General features: G+C 39.5%; 1 protein-coding gene across 3 annotated transcripts in view; it reads right to left on the bottom strand.

Moving 5' to 3' along the window:
* Positions 1 to 474: 474 nt before the first annotated feature.
* LOC101741866 (actin-binding protein WASF3) overlaps positions 475 to 20,445 on the bottom strand; it is a 30,157-nt gene continuing 10,186 nt past the window's right edge. For all 3 annotated transcript variants that reach the window (XM_062675163.1, XM_062675157.1, XM_062675156.1), the window contains exons 2-10: positions 13,636 to 13,793; positions 12,158 to 12,309; positions 10,998 to 11,266; positions 9,332 to 9,494; positions 8,735 to 8,866; positions 8,041 to 8,242; positions 7,295 to 7,413; positions 6,176 to 6,388; positions 475 to 4,080 (exon numbers count right to left, since the gene is read on the bottom strand). In XM_062675163.1, the coding sequence (XP_062531147.1) occupies positions 3,887 to 4,080; positions 6,176 to 6,388; positions 7,295 to 7,413; positions 8,041 to 8,242; positions 8,735 to 8,866; positions 9,332 to 9,494; positions 10,998 to 11,266; positions 12,158 to 12,309; positions 13,636 to 13,757 (1,566 nt within the window). In that variant the 5' untranslated portion in view covers positions 13,758 to 13,793 and the 3' untranslated portion in view covers positions 475 to 3,886. The remainder of the gene's footprint in view (positions 4,081 to 6,175; positions 6,389 to 7,294; positions 7,414 to 8,040; positions 8,243 to 8,734; positions 8,867 to 9,331; positions 9,495 to 10,997; positions 11,267 to 12,157; positions 12,310 to 13,635; positions 13,794 to 20,445) is intronic.

Genomic DNA, 20,445 nt, shown 5'->3' with positions numbered 1-20,445 from the left:
AAAGTAGGAATGAAAAAGTATTGTAGGTACCGCATTCACACTCTTCAGACTCACTGTCTATGCCCTAAACTCGTCCAAATGGATCGACTCACTCCACATCCATACACTCGGTACTGTTGCACTGTTCTAACCATAGATTATACACTTAATATGGTTCTAACGATAGATGCAGCAGTAGGCCAGATCACTGTACTCGAAGAGTTCAACGTGGAACGTAGCCTATAAAAACAACCTACTGAGTTTCTCACCGGATCTTTTCAGTGGATCGCTATTCTGATCCGGTGGTAGATTCTGCAAAGGACTGCTTTTGCTAAAACTAGTGTTAGAAATTCTCTCAGGTTGAGCCCGTGACTAGCTGGAATAACTCCTTATGCTATTAGCGATCAGGTAGGAAGCAAACAGCAAACAACACATATTTACCTTAATTACCTATCATTAGACCAGAACGATGGGAAATGCAATAAAAGAGATTAATATAACTTACACTGTATTAGCAAATAAACAATTTATAAAACATTCTCATAAGTGAAATTTATCTGGGGATACGGTACATATCCTCGCGGCCCAGAGTAATGGAGCAAACATTTCAATTCATATCTAAAATATTGTCAAAAACTTGGAACACAATTGGCGCCGTGACTTTTGACACCATCCGTATTAAAAATTTACTGCACATAACTATTTTATGTTTTACATTAAAAAGTAAAATAATATTTTAAAAAAATGTTGCAAATAAATAATTAGTAGTTTTCCACATCTGGGCAAAGTGATGAGGCATTTACATAATATTTTTAATATAAAACATGCTTTATTCATTTTTCTTAAACCTATAATTACATTTCATACACGTTTCTTCTCATTTACATACAAACTAGTACCTACGTGGTGCACTTAGAATTTTTACGCAACGTAGGTAACTAATTGAATGATGTCGGATGAAGAGATGATTTGTGAAAATTGAAAACTAATCCATAATGCGAAAATTAAATAAAAATCATTTTGTAAATGTCAAGAGAACATAATTTCTATTATTAATACACAATTGTATAAATTTAGCTTAAATGAAATGTATTATGAGTAGGTACAAAATTCGAACTTACGTCTAGCTAGGTACAACATTACAGTTAGTTTAAACAATTTGGTACACATTCGTTGCTCATTATAACACTTAAACACAGTATTAACAACCGCTTGGAAATGAAGGAAAGGGAATGTTTTTTTTTTTTTTTTTAAACAAAAAATTTCAGTTTTTTGCCACTTCCTTTCAAGTTTTTTTAAGGAACATCATCTGTTTCTACCATTTTGTAAGTTTTTAATTAAAAATTAAGGAATGGAAGAATTTTTTGGATGCATTACAAATTAAATACTTCGACATGATTATTGGCACTATACATTTGAAAAAATTCATGGAACTATCTTGTAAGCGGACACACAGTCAATAATTTATTGCCTTATAAAAATATTATAACAAATGCATTAAACATGGAAAAATGGTTAAATGGAGTATTCATAAGTAAATTTATAAACGCATCGAATACACAAGTAATCGACTAGCAAAAATTTTCCTGTTTCAATTAAAGCATGGGCATTTTACTACTAAAAGTATAAAAATTTATATGATTTGATATCTTGCAAAACTTCTTTGCTATATGAATTCCTAAACTAACAAGCAAAGCACCAATATCTTGTGCTCAGGGCTTCTCCAATATGATATACGTATAATTTTATAGTGACAAAACTGCACATTCATGATGATTGATCAAATGAATGATCATAGGGAAATCATTAATTGACTCACACTTGACAATTCAATCAATTATTTAGAAAATAAAATTTTAAAGTTATTATAGACACACCCTTAAAATTGTTAGAAAGCATTTTCTCCTTGAACATATTCTGGTCACTATTAGAAATTCAATAAAGATTTTTGGTTTCATTAAACATTATAAATTACACAAGATGTCGTCAAACTAACAACAGCCGCGGATTATTTCGAATAGATAATATAATTTCATCTAAATTTAACTAGAAGCCACAATTTGAAGTAAATATGCGTACTATCATGTTAACCGTACAAAATAGTTTAGGAATGAATATTTTTACACTGGATATCCCACCAATACATGAGTAAATATTCATTGCATTGCATTGAATAAATATTCATTGTAAATAAACATTGCCCAAATGACATCGCTCTCTATCCCGCATCCATCTCTGTCTCATCGAAAACAAACCACCGTAGACTAGAAGTTTTCAATAATTTCACAAGGCCGATACACATTCGATCACACGAACATCAGTACGGAGTCAGCTACACAAGTGTTTCATACTTGTCAAGAACCTGCGACTGATTGTTTTCGTCGCCGTGAGAGCGGGAGCGGGTCCGCACGGGCGTGTCGGGCGTCGCACGAGGTCGCGGCTTACGGTCGTGGCCGCACGTGCATGCCACTGACGCCTGGCGCTTGAGCGTGTGGGCACGTGTGCCCGCCCAGTGCGCCTCCAGGGACTCGCTGCGGCCGTAGGCGTGACGTCGCGGCCGCATAGTGCCGCCCTGTACCGCACAGCCCTGAGCCGCGCCGCCCTGCCCGGTACAACCCTGCGCTGCAGCACCCTGCACCGGTCCCTCGTTGCGCACACACGCCCCTGCTCGCCGAAATGAATCGAAAACTCGTTCTTCGATTTCCTCGATATCCTTCTTTTTAACGAGCCAGATCTCCTCTGATCCGCGCGTGAAATAACTGGACCCCTTGCTTACCGAATGGCGAGGATCTCGCCTCTGGACCGACGTTTTGGAGCGAGCCTCCGTATCATCATCAGATTGATCGCGAGTACGATTTCCGTCAGGCCCTGCGACGTTGCGAAAAGCAGTATCGCGGGATGGGAAACGATCAGCAATTTTCGCACCGAGACTCGGTGATCGAATGGTGATTTCAGAGGTCACTGCGGTCTGACGGAATTCTGGCTTTATTATTTTCTGGGGTTCGGGCCGAGGCCGGTCTCCGTTTGTGGGTTGCCACCGCGAAGAGACAGAGTTGATTCGATCCGATTGAGGAGCAGGCGAGCTAACAGATGGAGACTCATCTTTTGCATCAGAGGATAGACGAGAAACGCGGGGCCGGCGCATGGACCCCGGTCGGGACAGACGTCCCACGGTCGCTTCCTCTGCTGCTTTCTCAAATTTCTTAATCTTATCACCAACTCCATTAGACTCCTCTTCCTTTGATTCATTTGTGCTTTCATTTACGGGTCTAGTTTCAGTCTTATTCTGTTCTATTTCGGGTGCAACAAGTGTCAATTTTTCGATTTTTGGAGGAATTTCACGAACGATAGAATCATCCCGTTTTAGCGCTTTGGCATGCATGTTCCGATCGCTTTTTGATTGAGTTTCATTCGATTTTAGTTGAAGAGGTGGAGATGTAACTGTTTCTAGATTGACGAGTTCTATTGGTGGAGGTGGCAGATCGTCCGGCGGTGACGGGGAGCTTTTCAATGCTGAGGTACTCTCATTTGTTTTAGTTTTGGGCAACGGTAACGGAACAACAGGTGAATTCGACATTTTCGATTCAACAGTTTTCTTTATTGAAGATGAGCGTTCAAATACAGCAGGAGATGGTTTTTTTACGATTTGAGTCGTAGCTAACGATGTAAGTTTAATAGAACCTTTTTTTGGAGGAGACGAAGTTTGAAGAATAGAACGTGGAGCTTCTCGAGAAAGGATAGGAGTTTTGGGTGGCGAGGATTCCTTTTTTGGGGTCGTAAATTCCGGCGGGGATACGGTTTTCGTGGGCATAGACGGAGAGTCGGTCGAGCGGCGCGCCTCTATATCGCGACTCAGAAACGATGGGTTCCGAGACACTCGGCAGGGGTCCCGGGGCGAGGCGCGACGTCACGCCCGAGGCTCCGTCCACTGGTCCGAGTCCTCCTCGGAGTCCGACTCGCCGGAGCTGGAGTCGCTCAGCTCGACCGCCACCCGCCGCGCCAGTATCGACGCCACGTCCAGTAGCGGCGGCGCGCCCCGCAACGTATCGTACCGACCCGTCGTCTCGTCGCACCGCTTCTCCACTTTCCTCAGTTTTATACCTGAAAATTTAAATTAAGATTTGCAACGTATTTATAAATAAGTAGTTTACATTAGATTATTAATCTGTACTCAGAAATTTAAGTTATCTTCAATAAGCGTCATCATAAAGTGACTTGAAAATTATGATGACGCTTTGTCAGTAAAGTAGTAAAGGGGATGGCCCATTTTCGGCCCAAAGCGGACAATAGATTTTAGAAAAAATACTTAGTGCATTAATTTTGTCATAAATAAATATGCATTTACTTTCTTGTACAATAAGTAGTTTAAAAAAAGTAACTCTATTGAAAAAACAAGGATTTTTATTTTTGCGGGAAAAATATTGCCAGCTTCAAATCCTTTTACGTATGAAGTAAATATTTTGAGTATATAAATAAAACATATAAAAAATTATTTTAAGTATTATCATTAATCAAACGATTTTAATGAATTTTATGCACATAAAATAACATCGAAGACATACCCATTGGACTTTAACTTGTAACTATACTTGAGACCTTAGAACTTATATCTCAAGGTGGGTGGCGCATTTACGTTGTAGATGTATGTGGGCTCGAGTAACCACTTAGCAACACCAGGGTGGCTGTGAGCTCGCCCACCCATCTAAGCAATAAAAAAAACTTTACTAGTATTGTTATTTAAATATGTACAACTAAAACAAAAACATAAAAAATAATGTGTACTCGTAAAAAAAAGATTAAGATATAAATCAATTATCGGTTATTTAAAAAAATAATCGATATATGAATTTCATGTAATTATTTTTCTTTATACTGACAACACTGAATTTAATCTGACTGACTGACACTTCGCTTGCTGCTTGTGGTGTTGTGCTTGCGTACAAAATGGATGTGTTTTGATTTTTCTTCGATTTATTTTACTTTTATCAATAAGGTTTCATACTACGACTAAAAAACATTGTGTGAATTGTGGTTTTACCCTGACCGAGATTTAAAACCGTGTATATGCTCTCCTTTGCTATTTTTAGATGATACTAATTGTGTATGAAGATGAAGAAAATATAGATATCTAAAGAATTAAGTGTGTTTTTATACCCTATTGGATAAAAATAAATTAGGAACATCTTAAACATTAAGAAAAGAAAAGTTCTTGAAGTATCTCACAATCCGACACTTATTTATATAGAAAATTAACCTCAAAACGAGTTTTTATTTTTATTATATTTTTTATAATAGTGGCGTCAATTTCAATATATTTTTTAGATATCCAATACATTCAAGAATTTGAATCAGTACATTTTTATAGTAATATTTGATGTCCATCTTGGGCCTAGCACACTATGGAGAGTGGGCAATCCCCTTTGAATAGAATAAATTTATAATCATCAATTCTTCGTAGGTTTTTAAAAGAAATTGCAATAGTACGCGTGCGGGTCGTAGTGTAGTTATTGAAAAATCTATATATGTATATAAAAATGAACTCTCGCTCGTTAGTCTCGCTAAAACTCGAGAACGGTTGGACCGATTTGGCTAATTTTAATGATGATGATGAAATTATATTTATCAGCTCGTGTCGTTCGTTCGTTTAGTTGCCCTTGGTCTTTGTCAACGAGTAAAGACTAAGCCAGAGTGTTGTAGCTATGCTTCAATATTTCTCAGTAATCTTCTTCTTCTCTATATATAAAAATGAATTGCTGTTCGTTAGTCTCGCTAAAACTCGAGAACGGCTGGACCGATTTGGCTAATTTTGGTCTTGAATTATTTGTGGAAGTCCAGAGAAGGTTTAAAAGTAGATAAATATGAAAATGCTCGTTATCAAATAAAAAATAACAATTTTGTTTCCTTTGATCTGTCCCCCGTCGGACAGATTCCTTTTGTTTTAAGTTTATTTTATACAAAAGTTTAGGTATTTTATTTATCGATTGAGGCACTACGAAGTCTGCCGGGTCAGCTAGTTAGTCAATATTACTTTTTAATTTATTTTTGTGCAATTACGAGTTAGGTCTAGCGTTTTAAATAAACTTTTCTAATTCCAATAATTAAAAAAGAAATAATGTTTTAAATGACGTTAATTAAAAAATTACTAACCAACAATAAGTAAACAAAAAGTTTTGTCTAGGCTATGTATGATACATACCATCACGTATGGCCTTTAGTAGATCAGAGCGCGGATCGGGCGGCGGTTCTGGTTGGTCTCGTGGCGGCTTGAGGGCGGAGGCGCCACGCAGCAGAGAAGCCGGAGAGGGTGCGCGGGGTCGGTCCTCTGGAGGCGCCGGGGGGGCGGGCGGGGCGGGAGGTGCTGGGGGCGGGGGCACGCATGATGTAGCACTCTCCTCTGACGACATCATGCCTGAAACACGGTTTATAATGTCTAGGTGTTCCGTTATAATCGTTTCTCCGGCTATCAATCTAGTCTCCCCCTTTCCCCCTGCTAGAGCTCGACCTACTACTATTCTTTTTTTATTTTTTATTGCTTAGATGGGTGGACACCCGACACCGGACAGCCCACCTGGCGTTAAGTGGTTACTAGAGCCCATAGACATCTACAACGTAAATGCGCCATCCACCTTGGGTTATAAATTCTAAGGTTTCAAGTATAGTTACAATGGCTGCCCCACCCTTCAAACCGAAACGCATTACTGCTTCACGGCAGAAACAGGCAGAGTGGTGGTACCTACCACCAGTATTATTCTATTATCGATTCACATTATAGTTCCTCAGTTTGTCAGTACTGGCGTTATATGCGAGTTGTCCAAAGAACGAAACCAAAAATCAATGCAATCAAGATTTCAATTTCTATATGACAGCGTACTAAATAACATATAAACAATGAGCACCGGTGTAGCATCAGATGGCTCGTCTAAGCCGCGTTCTGTTGAATTAAAACGAAAACATATGGTTCCGGTTTTTTTATAAGTAAAGTATTCCAGATAGTCTGTATCACAATTACGGCACAATCGTATTTATAGTAACAACCAAAACTAGTCAATAACAATTTGCGCAGGAGTTGCCGCCCCTTTCAACATGTCCTCCGCCTGAAGAACAATAGATCAAAGCGTGGCCATCTTGTGTTTTACCACTTCGACAAATAAGATGCGCGGGCGACATGTTGCAGGGGGCGTGGTTTAACTAGCTTTGCACACGGCACTTGGATCACTTGATGTGACGTATAACCGTATGATTTCGGTGCTGTGTTGAGATGTGCGAGTTGACTTGCTCACTCGCCACAATAAGTTTAAAGTAAGATTCGCCATACCGATGACAGCGTGCATGTGGTCGAGATGGGCGTCCAGCGCGGTGCGGTGCGGCGGGGAGGCTCCGTTGTGTAGCGGCGCGTTAGTCTCGGGCGGCGGTGGGGGTGGCGGTAACGTAGACCTGTGACATATAAATCTTACATTATTTTTGAAGCCATACACTGAATACTTTACAAACTTTTATTGATGGTAGGACTTCTTGAGAGTCCGCGTGGGTAGGTACCACCACCCTGCCTATTTCGGCCGTGAAGCAGTAATGCGTTTCGGTTTGAAGGGTGGTGCATCTGTTGTAACTATACGTGAGACCTTAGTACTTATATCTCAAGGTGGGAGGCGTATTTACGTTGTAGATGTCTATGGGCTCTAGTAACTACCTAACAGGGGCTGTTAGCTCGTCCACCCATCTAAGCAACAAAAAAAAGCGACTCATCATTTTGACATAATATCACGAAATCAAAACAAAAATTAATTACACCTAAGACTAGAATATATTTCATTTTATCAATGGTTGTAGTCTAATGGTTATTTATATTCATTTTCATGTAGGTAAACCCTAAATAATTAACTTTTACCTCAGAAGGTTACGCAATTAGAAAGATAATTCATGCATGATGCTCCAAACTATTGTTATGCGATTAGGCAGTTCAATTTCAAATTAAATAGAATAAGTAAAATGAGCAGTGGATTTATATTTCATGTTCGGAACGTCACGTTGCAATCATTATATTAACGCAGGCAGTAAAGTGACCTGGTAGGCGTGTTCAGGGCGGAGGGCGACGCGAGCGGCTGCGGGGGCGGCGGCGCGGCGGCGGCGAGCGCGGCGGAGAGGGCGGGCGGCGCGGGGGGCGGCACGGAGGGGCGCGCGCGGCGAGGCGTGCCGGCGCCGCCCGCCACCGACACGTAGATCGGCTCCGACACCGAACCGTACGGACTCTCCTCCGGCATTACAGCTGAGAAATAAAATATATGCACGTCAGAATATCAGACAGGAAATAAATACAAGAGAAAAAAAATATAGCAACATCTTCTTCCAGTGATCATTTCAATAAACATGGCGCGTAACGGAAGGAATTAAGATGGCGCGTAACCGAAAAACTTTACATACGTTTTTTCCTCCCTACGTTTATTACTAGATGAAGAATTACTAGTTTTTTGTTGTTTGAAAAATTGTAATTTTTAGAAATTATATTTCAATACGAATTATATATTGATAAAATGATGAAATATTCCAAGATCGTTTAGGCATTTTTAAGTGAACACGTGAGTTCAAAAGACACAAATAATATTATATGTATAAATAAACAATTCATTTTCTTGGTCTAACCTTAAACCAATAAGATTAAGTGAAATAGATGATACTTGAAATTTTTTTCATTAGTTAAAAAAAGCCACTTCGACTGCTTACTGTTTTAAAAAAAAAAGAAAAAACAATGTTGCCTCACCATGTCCGTTGCCAGTCAATCTCGTTCTGTTGTTCTGCTGGTTCTCAATCTCTATAGAGTTCGGTCTGGCCGGTTGTGTGGACATCGATCGATTAATTGAAGTGCCATAAATACCGTCGGGAACGTTTGTTGCTGCAAAATCGTACTTTTTATTCAATGTTTGCTCGGATTTACATCTTTATATCACTGTGAAGGTTTTCTTTTAATCTTGACACTTTGTTTACTCTAGTATTTGCTCTGTTTATTTGGTTTAAACAACATTTTTGCAACTTTACGAGAGAGCCATTTGAACTTTAAAATTTGGAAAAAATATCTTAACATAAAAAAACTTCTTCAGCTATTTCAATGTGGTTAACTTAATTAAAGTTTAATTTAAAACATCGAATTGATGATACTAATACCAAATAAAACGCAGCTTTAATTACAAAGATAAATGTCGAGTATTAAGCGAAATGTCGCCTTTCACCCCTCGATATATATATTCAGGCTAAGCTGGTTTGGGAGACATAAGTTCGGTGAATCTAGAATAATCCCTCGAGGTTACTAGAATAGGTAAAAATAATTCAATTCGTTTGGGAGGAAGTGTGCGGTGCTGACCGTGGTAGAGGGTGTCGGCGCGGCGGTCGGTGGGCGAGGTGTGCGGCATGATGTGCTCGCCGCGGTTGAGCGCGGCCTCGCGGTGTCGGTCGCGCGTGGAGTGCGGTGGCCGCACGCGCCGCGCCCCCCGACCCTCCGCGCCCCCGCTGCGGGGCTGACGCACCTGATACAGACATTCATTACATAATACTAGTATATATCTATATCGGTAAACAGGGTGTTAGAGACCCCTTCCGAAAACGAAACCAGACGATAGTACTAATGAACTCTGATGATGGGAAAGAAAAAAAATCGATCCTGATTTTTAATAAAACATATTTTTGAAGCTTTTTATTAGCATTATTTACGCTCCATCATGTTAATACAGCTAAATGTAACGATAAATTCATAAAAAAAAGTGTATGTGTGTGTGTGTGTGTGTGCAAGTCACACACAGTAGAAGTGAAACTTATAAATAAGATAAAGATATAGATATACTGACTATCCCACTACACAGGAGTATACATATGGACAAAGTTTAGTAGACGATAGTGGGGATGCTACGAAGAGTCGCACAAAGAGGAGACCGAGAACGTCTAATGTGTTCTATCTCATTCTCTCGCCGGCTGAATCCTATACATTTATGTGTTTGTGTCTCTATGGACTTATTTTTTCGTTTCATTGAGTTTGAAATCACAACGATTCTAAAGTTTCACTTCAAAAATACATTATTTTTTTAAAAAACCAGCAATGAAACACAAAATCAAAAACAGCTGATGCTCGGATCAACGAAGGCCCGGGCGCACGGCCCAACGCCGCGTTTTGTCTTCGTTTTCGGAAGCGGTTTCCTAACACCCAGTATAGTATGATCACTGACACCTCAACTTAGATTCATTGTACGCATTCTATTCCCTCTATTGTTGACCGTTTCCAAGAAAATAAATCTGATAACACCAATACTCTTCAATAATTACTAAACAAATCAAAAAGATAATCGTTGGACAAAGAGACGAGAAAGTAGTACTCAAATATTTTGCCTTAACCTATTTATTCATTTGTATTTAAATAAAAACAATTGAAAGAGAACAACAGTTGACAAAATTCACTTATTCCAATAATGATCACAGGTCTAATGACGATATCGACTATACAACCTGACCAGACAACAAATAAATAAAAAATAAATAAATAAATTTGTATCGATGTCTCAATTCAATCTGATACACAGTACAATCACAATCAAAACAACAATCAACGATTTGTTTGGAAAATAATGGTCTCTTGGAAAAGGCTAGTAGAGCTCGGGGATTCTCGATTCTGTGTATAGTCCTTGTAGACATATATTTACTGGTGGTAGGCCTCTTGTGAGTCCGCACGGGTAGGTACTACCACCCTGCCTATTTCTGCCGTGATGCAGTAATGCGTTTTGATTTAAAGGGTGGGGCAGCAAAAGAATAAACTTTCACTGTCATTATCCGTCCACAAATTAAATAGCTCCTTAACATTCTATAATTCAAAAATATTTTCACTTTCTACGTAAATGAAGTGGAGGTAAAATTTAGCGTTATGCCAAAGTGACTATGCCACGCGGACGACGTCGCGGACTAAAGCTAGTGTAAACTGTATAACTCATGCAAATTTTTATTTTCCCACTATCGTAAATTTAATTCGAGAATCCTCAACAAACCTTCTTCCCTCTATCGTGCTGAATTCGTTCCGTATCTTGGAGCATTTCCCTTCGCCACAGCTCGAAGAAGTAATCGGGGTCCGTGTAGAACTTCCTCGCGTCCCTGCCGTCGTCTCTGAACTCGTTGAGGCGCTCGAGGGGCGGCGGCCGGTCACACTTGGCGTACGTCGCCAGCATCGCGGACGGCATCGTGTTGCGCGAGAACAGCTGTTGCTCGAACGAACGAGACGAACGGAAGGCCTTACGCATCTGGATGTCTTGGATGGACACTGAAAACAATCATTAGTAAGCCGAATATAAATTTCGCTAATTGTTGCTTAAATAAATAGAAAGTTGACTATTGAAATAAACTAGACCAGGGCTGTCTAAACTATACTACCTTTGCGGGCTAATAAAATTACTATATTTTTTTTCCTACCTAGCTGAGAGCCTTGAGAGGCCACTTCAGCGTAACCTTAACTAGTAGGTGAGCTCACGGGGCTCAAACCTGACGACGTTGCTAACACGAACCCTAGCAAGAGCCGTGCTTCGCAGAATCTACCACCGAAACGGAAAGCGACCCACTGAGATGATCCGGTGATAATAGTAAAAGATAGCTTTACTTTTAAATGATGACATGGAGTTGGAAAGTTACAAGAAAACAGATAAATTATACCAAATATTGATTGTATGTCTTGACAAAAAATTCTATCATTCAAACTGTTTATCCAAAACTATTTTCTGATTAAAACCTGCATCGCGGGCCGCATTAAAACAAGCTATGGGCTGGTTTTTCGGACAGCCCTGAACTAGAGACAACAGAGAAGCAGTACTGTTTTATTAACCCTTTGCACTCGAGAGGTGAGTCTCGCTCACGACTTTGTTTGATGCGGAAATTCAATGCGCTGTTTAAGCCAATTATGTTTCTTTGTTTGCTGATTTACATCTTTTTTTTATGTTTTTGATATCGTTATTTTTGTCATTAAATCATGTAGTGAGCGAGATTCACCTCTCGAAGACAAAGGGTTAATAATACAATTCATTTGAAATCATGACAACTCAGTTGAAGAGCGTAATTCAAGACCAGAGTGTAAACGCTGATTGTTGACTCCACTGTGGACTTCTTATGACCTAAATGCATTGTGATGAAGAGTATGAGTAATAATAAAACAAAAAATCACCTTCTTCAACACCGGAATCGAGTTGCGTCACCTTTATAGCGAGCCTGTCTATCCTCGCTTGGAGCACATTAGTTCTGTCCGCCAGGTTCGTGGCCTCCCGGGTCAATTCACCAAACATGTCCTCAGCATGCTTGGAGAGGGAAGAGAGTTGTCTGTAATATTGGAACAGAGTATTGGTAATAATATTTATCGCATTCTATTGCTTAGAATGGTGGACGAGCTCACAGCCCACCTGGTGTGAAGTGGTTACTGGAGCCCATAGACATCTACGGCGTAAATGCCGCCACCCACCTTGAGATATAAGTTCTAAGGTCTCAAGTATAGTTACAACGGCTGCCCCACCCTTCAAACCGAAACGCCATTACTGCTTCACGGCAGAAATAGGCAGGGTGGTTTTCGATTAATGTTTCGAGAAAATTATCTCTTCCTTCTTGAAGAGTCATTTCACCGGTTTCTGCTAATTGAAACCCACTGTGACATGATGGAATGACTATACAACTATCATATTTTATATTAGTGGTACAGGACTGAAGACCTAAGGGTATTCGAATTACGACTGACATGTTCCTTGACACGAGGTATTATGAGACTGGATCATTTCATTCTCAATCTATTCATTATAGACAAAAACAAAATAGCTAAGAAGTACCATTTTCAACTCTGTTTATCAAGCAATGTTTATTTGTTTGTATGTAATGGAATCTTTGAACGACATTTTCGCCAATCAAGACGTCCGATTAACTTGAAAATTTGCATACGCGATTCAATAGCAATAAAAAAAAAAATTCGCTCTATAATCCGAACCAGTATCAACAGGATAAAAAAAAATGAAATTAATCATTATTAACTCGGTTAGCTATTTAAGCTTGTTCTTTTTTTTAATTTATAAACTACAAATTCTTTTAATAATAATTCTTTTAATAATAATTAGAAACATTAACGATCTTATTGTTATTAGTAAGAATGAACAGATATGAGTAGAAGGGTTATTTTGATAATATCCAGAAAAGCATCCCACGCTTTTTTACAATAAAATCACTTTTTCTTACACTATTTTTAATTCAAATTTATTAAAATTTATTTTCTATTTTTTAGTTGGATTTTCTATAAAAGCGTATTGTGTAAGTTTTTTTAAACCATTATTTATTTTTCATTTTTTAGTTGAATTTCGATTTTATAATTATTTTTTTTTTCAATGATTTGTCATTGGTCCTTCTTAATAAGTATGCCAAATTTCGAGTTAATCCGACATTTTGAAGGGGGTCAAAATCATGTTCAAAGATTCCGTTACATACATACGTCTGAAGCTAATAAAAACGTATTAAAAAATAGAAACCGTTTTTTGTTATGTTTATTGAAATCTTGAGATGTCAAAGGTTGCGGTCAAATTTCGATCGATCATTAGTTGAAAGTTAGATTTATTATGTAATTTAATGCGTAGTAAGGTGGGGGTCTAGGGAACGTTGTATAGTACGCACCTGACAGTGTTCGCAAGGGTGCCATTGGTGACGGCCTCCAGTTCCGAAGGCACCGAGAGCCGCTCCGGTACCGTGCCCCGGGACACGTGCACCGGCTCCACGCAGCGCTTCGGCAGCGGCATGGCTGCGTCCACCTCCCAGCTACCTCGTCTGCATCACTGCTCAGAAAAATTACACCGTATTACACATTTACAGATCTGTAAAGAAAGAATGTTTACAATCTAGGACCTCTTGAATCCGCACGGGTGGGTACCATCGCCCTGCCTATTTCTGCCGTGAAGCAGTTATGCGTTTCGGTTTGAGGGCGGGGCAGCCGTTGTAACTATACTTGAGACCTTAGAACTTCTTTCTATCTCAAGGTGGGTAGCGCGTTTACGTCGTAGACGTCTATGGGCTCTAGTAACTACTTAACACCAGGTTGGCTGTAAGCAACCATCAAAGCAATAAGAAAAAATAAGAAAAAAAATCAGAAGCGTCTTGCAACGTCTTAAAACAAAGGCAGATAATCGATCGCCGACACAAAAACAAAATAAAAATGCATTGAATTAAAATAAAACTTATTTTAATTCAAATCTAATCAACCTATTAACGTAGAAATCCATTCCTCTTTGAAGGGAAAAATTACACGGTATTACATTTACAGATCTGTAAGGAAAGAATGTTTACGATCAGAAGCGTCTTGCAACGGGCACTTCTTCTGCGAATAACGCGCTTAAAACAAAGGCAGATAATCGATCGCGGACACAAAAACATAAATGCACACATCATTGCACATCATGCACATGTCATTTTAATTCAAATGTAATTTAACGTAGAAATTTACTACTTTGAGGGCATTACAAAAGCCTACACAGGTGAAACTGAAATGTGCGAATGTTTTACTAAGACATACACAAGATGCTACCACAGTTGATTCAAAATGCTTTTTCTATTCATTGATATTGTTATTAGTGGACCGGGCGCATTGCTGCCGTGTACCATAAGCGTTTGGGCTTGAAGGGTCAAGAAGGAGATGAAACAATAATTATGCAACAGAAGGGACTTCATATTTTAAGAGGGGTGGCCGCATTCACGCTATGTAGCCTATGGGCTCCGTTAGCACTATAGACCGTGAGCTCGCTCATATATTTACGATATAATTTAAGAATTATTTCCCGACATTAGAGCCACAAGGTCGGTGATATCAATAATTTGAAAATATTATTGTATTTTATTTACATCGATAGTAGTTCATTAATAGCTCGCTGAAAACAGTCACGTTCCGCCGTGATAATCGTTAATTGTATGCAAAACACACATTTATAATGTTCACACTTATCATGGAGGAACTTGCTCCTATCCTTTGCCACATAATAAATTTTTCTCTTGAGTCCAGTTCCTTTCCGTCACTTTGGAAAAAGGCTCATGTCCTACCCTTACCTAAAATTGCAAAACCTTCTTCTTTATCCCATTACCGTCCCATCTCTATTCTTCCGATCTTTTCCAAAGTCCTCGAGAGCATTGTTCAAAAACAACTTTCTTTTTACCTCTCTTCGAATAACCTACTGAGTCCGTATCAATCTGGATTCCGTCCAGGTCACAGCACTGTCACCGCGTTGGTGAAAATCACCGATGATATTCGCTTGGCCATGGAGCGGAAATCAATTACTATTTTGGTTTTACTGGACTTCAGCAATGCTTTTAATTCAGTTGATTTTGACATTCTTCTCGGTATCCTATCCTCTCTTAATGTCTCGTCTTCGGTAATTCAGTGGTTTAATTCTTACCTCCGTGGACGCTCGCAGTCGGTTCGCTACGAAGAGTCTTTCTCTGAGTGGTGTGACCTCACTGCGGGTGTTCCACAGGGTGGCGTACTTTCTCCTCTCCTCTTCTCTGTGTTTATAAACACAATTTCTCAATCTATATCTTCACACTTCCATCTCTATGCAGACGACTTGCAGCTATATCGCCATACGAGGGTTGCTGACGTTGGGGCTGCCATTTCGGCAATCAACGTGGATCTCTCTGCGATTTACAACTGGGCAAAGTCCTTTGGTCTTTTGGTGAATCCTTCGAAATCGCAAGCTCTCATTGTTGGTGGTAGATATATGTGCGGCCTCCTCGATTACAGCTCGTTAGCGCCCATCCTCTACGACAACGTTCCGATAGCGTATTCGAAATGTGTAAAAAATCTAGGTTTATACATCGACAGTCACCTCTCGTGGATTAATCACGTTTCCGAAGTAAGCAGAAAAACTGTTTACTCCTTTCAGTCTCTGAAACGCCTTCAAAAATTCTTGCCTCTTCGCACTAAAATTTCTCTTGCCCAAACGCTTTTACTTCCTCTTCTCGATTATGCTGATAACTTTTTTCTAGATGCTTCTGAATTGCTTTTAGATAAACTCGAACGTCTGCAGAATTTGTGCATCCGCTTCATTTTTGGTCTCCGGAAGTATGACCATGTGTCTGATTTCCGGGCTGAGCTGGGGTGGCTGCCGATTAGGCGACGTCGTGATTGCCACATTCTCTCTTTTCTCTATTCTATTCTTCACAATCCCGATGCCCCTATCTATCTCCGTGAACGCTTTGAATACCTGATTCCTGACGGCAGAGTTAGTCGACAAGCCACATCTCTTCTTTTAAAAACTCCCATTCACAGCTCTAGCCGCTATAGTGGCTCTTTCACAATACAAGCAGTGCGATTATGGAATTCTCTCCCTCAACCTATTCGTGCTAGTTCCTCTCTAGAAGTTTTTAAGAGTCAAATGAAGAAATATTTCCTGTCACTTTAATTGTATTTAAGTTATTGTTTTATGTATGTTTATTTATATGTATTTTTCATTTTATATTAGTTTTTTTTTTTTTAAAGCTTAGTTTAAAAATCATGCTTTAATAGCTTTTATATTGTACACTATTCCCCTCTTATACATCGTATTTCACTCTGCTATTGGTTTGCTGGAAGAAAACTCATGAATGAGTTAAGCTCGCCTTTGTACATAGTATTTAGACATTCTTTAAATCTGTTTTTTTATTGTATTTTCTTTGTGTGTACAATAAGAATAAATAAATAAAAATAAATAAATAAATTTATTATTTATAAATTACTCGCGCTCCACCTACTGTAAGTTAATTATACTATGCCTAAAACCTAAAATGGTATGGCAGTGCATAAAATACGAACAAACAAACGAACAGCAAAAGACAACATCATTTTTATTTATTAGATTACTCGATATATTATAGTGGTGGTTGAAAATAATGGAAGGTACGCAACTGACAGTATTCGCAAGAGCATCGTCACCGGACATCAAAGAACCTACACTCTAATCCGTATAAAAAAACATTTTTATCTTTTCAAAAAGCAACCCAACCATATTTCTGATGTGTACATCTTGTTTGAAGCTAGCTTAGAGTAATTCCCCGTAAAGAAAACGCTTGGAGGGGGGCGCGAATAAAAGTTGTCGAACACATAAGGGGAAAGGTCGGGAAAGCGACATTTAAATATTCGTTTCCAATTATATAACCTGTTTTTGTCGGCTTTCTGTAAGTACGGACTTCTGTAAGAATCGAAAGTACGCTTGGAAAGTCCGACACTTGGGTTTTGGTCGTTACCTGAATTATTGAAGCGAAACATTAAGACTCCTCAACGTGGGTTACATTGGAGTGTCTGTCGCTCGACTGTTTTCCGGAGTTTCACGCTTCGCACGTGTTTCTTATACCGGTCACTCACATTCGCACGAATACGCAAACCCGCAAGTGTAGGACAACATTTGCAAATGATTATGCAAAGTTTTCGCTGCATTCGTGATTTTCCAAGCTGTATCGGTTTTGTAACAGACATCAAAGCGCGCGAACCGCGTTCCTCCGCGTAGTCTCCCACACATTCGTGTGACCAGTTGCGCCCAGGATTGCGAAGGCAACGGACGTTCGCTATTTTCATAGATCGTGACGTCTACTGTGTAGCGTATCTTCATCAAAATAAATCCCATAAAAACAGCATGGTTGTTCATGATGTCTGGGAAAGAATTCAAAACTCTTTTTCTCTTCAATGTTCTATTGACGAATTAAAAAGGAGGAGAAATTCGTGAGACATTCGTAAACAAGTGTAGGAGGAAGCGCAACCGGGTTCGCAAATTGAGTTCCGAACCCATTTGCACAGCCGCTAAGTTTGCCAATGAATGTTTGACGGCCCTTCACATGCGCGCAAACATTCGTACAATGTACGAATATTTGCGCGCATGTGAGTGGCCGGCATTACGATAAAATATTAGTAAAGTTGGCGTGTGCATTTACAAAGCGATGTGTGGCGTGTTAGACACGATGCGTGCTGTTCTATTAAAGTGACGAACTAATTTCGTTTCCGTTATCACGTCATGATCGTATTAGATTTGAATAAACACATACGTTCTTAATACGATTAGCTAGTAGTGGCATCCGCAGAATACATATTGGGTAATTCATAACAAACAAAAAAAAACAGGTAAATCAGTGAATATATGAAACAGCTTCTTGAACAATGAGGAACTTACTCTACTGGTGGTAGGGTGTCTTATGAGCCCGGACGCGTAGCTACGACAACCCCACTTATTTCGACTGTCAATCAATAATAATTTAAAGGTACGTTAGTTGTTGTACTATCAACTGAGACTTAAATTTCAGTTGGCAGCCTGTTAGGAAAACGTAATATACATTGAGTAAATACACTATAGAATTTACTGCTTTGCCAGCATACTTGGCTTAAACTTAAAATAATTTAAAAAAAAATCATATTTTTCATCTGGCAAAAATGATAGACGAGCTGACGGCGAATCTCATCTTAAATGGTCACCGTCGCAAATAAATATCAACGATGCCACACAGCGAAGCTGCTCCGTACAGACTAATTAACATGATAATTATACAGACGTACAAATACTAGTTTTCCCATATTAGAGTAGACGGATCGTAAACCGCAAACTAGTGATCCCATATTGAAGCTTTCTAAAGCCTTCGAAGACTTACTGATTGCGATTGTAATTGCATAGAAAAATTAATTAATTTGTTTTCACTAAACCGTTGCGCATCAAACCCGTTGAGCGCTTTAGTCGTATCTTCGTTTTTCATTATTTGTAGAGGTATCTAGATTTCACCCACTCCCGACTAGGCGCGTTAACACCTTCGCCATTTGCCCCATCATAATGTACTACCAACCCATACCGTGGGCCCCGAAGGTCAAATACTTAGTCACCCTCAACAGAGGGATGACATTCCGCCCCCACTTAAAGGCGGTACGCGACCGTGCCGCGCTCATACTAGGAAGCCTCCATCTGATGATTTGCAAACGAAATAAATTGTCCCTTAGAAATAAAATGACACTCTACAAGACTTGCATATGCTCCGTCATGACCTATACAAGTGTAGTGTTCGGTCAGTCGGCCCGCACTAACTTGAAACCCCTTCAAATCATTCAATCCCGTTTTTGCAGGATAGCCTCGGAGCCCCGTGGTTCGTCAGGAACGTCGACCTCCATGACGACCTGGACCTAGAGTCCATCAGTAAGTATCTATAGTCGGCATCAATGCACCACTTCGATAAAGCGGCATGACATGAGAACGTGGCCGCCGGAAACTACATTCCCGATCCTGCGGACAGAATGGAAAGCAGTCGACGTCGTCCAAAACACGTAATTTCGGATCCTCCCGATCCACTAACGGTGCTTTTAGGTACCCCAAGCACCGGTCATCGTTCTCGTCGAACCAGTCGCTTGCGACGAAGGGTTTGGCGAGTAAATTAACCCAAAGACACAGTCCCCTGAGTTTCTCGCCGGATCTTCTCAGTGGGTCGCGTTACCGATCCGTTGGTATTCTGCGAAGTACGGCTCGTGATAGAGTTCGTGTTAGCAACATCGTCAGGTTTGAGCCTCGTGAGCTCGCTCACCTACTAGTTAAGGTTCGCTGATAGGTCTCTCTCTAGATCATCAGTTCATCCATCAGATCATAAGTGATGAAAAAAAAAATGATTTCACAAAATGCTAATAATAGTTTATACAACATGTAACATAATTAACGCACACCCTGAAAGTAATTTGTTCAGAAACGGAATCTGGATCTATTTTGATTGTTTTTTATGTACCAATTTTTTTTTCTAAAATTTAGTTAAAACTAAGTAAATTACTGTCACCCTACACAGCTAGCTAAACAGTTCATAGAAACGAAAATGGAACGTAAGTCAGGGTATTAAAACTTTTTAAAATGAAATATCTAATTAGTAAAAAAAAATATTATTTAATTAAAGAAATCTGATACTTATTTCAAGGCTAATAGTTTATTACAAAATAAAATACCTACGCACACAATACCAACAGCGACCGCTGGCACACAGCAACACTACAATACATAAAAGAAAGCCACGTAATACAAAAATAATTACTATCCCTTTCTTTCGTCGGCTTAATTACAATAGACGGCAGGCTAATCCCGATGTTCGCGGCGACGCGGTTGCGTCGGCGGTGATCAAAGAAAAATCTAAACAACGAAGTCAACAAAATATTTTTGACAAGTCAGTCACGCCGCGTCCACCTTATCGATAATAGGTCAAGTGATAGTGCAAATAAAATATCTCCCGTATTTCGCTGTCTTTTCGGTCAGTGGCCTCCTAGATCAGCTGATTTGACGCCTCTCGACTTTTTTTGTGGGGGCGAATTAAATCGCTAGTTTATAACACACAGACAATAAGTGCCGAAAAACTAAAGAATAAGATAATAACCGCCTTTGAAAAAGTGAAAAGTGACATTGCAGTATTATATAAAATAAAACAACAAATACGAAAACGGTCATTAAAGTGCATTGAACA

The sequence above is a fragment of the Bombyx mori genome, chromosome 3 (genome assembly GCF_030269925.1).
Source record: "Bombyx mori chromosome 3, ASM3026992v2".
NCBI lineage: Eukaryota > Metazoa > Arthropoda > Insecta > Lepidoptera > Bombycidae > Bombyx > Bombyx mori.
Note: the sequence above shows the minus strand (reverse complement) of the source record. Positions and strands in the feature narration are given on the sequence as shown.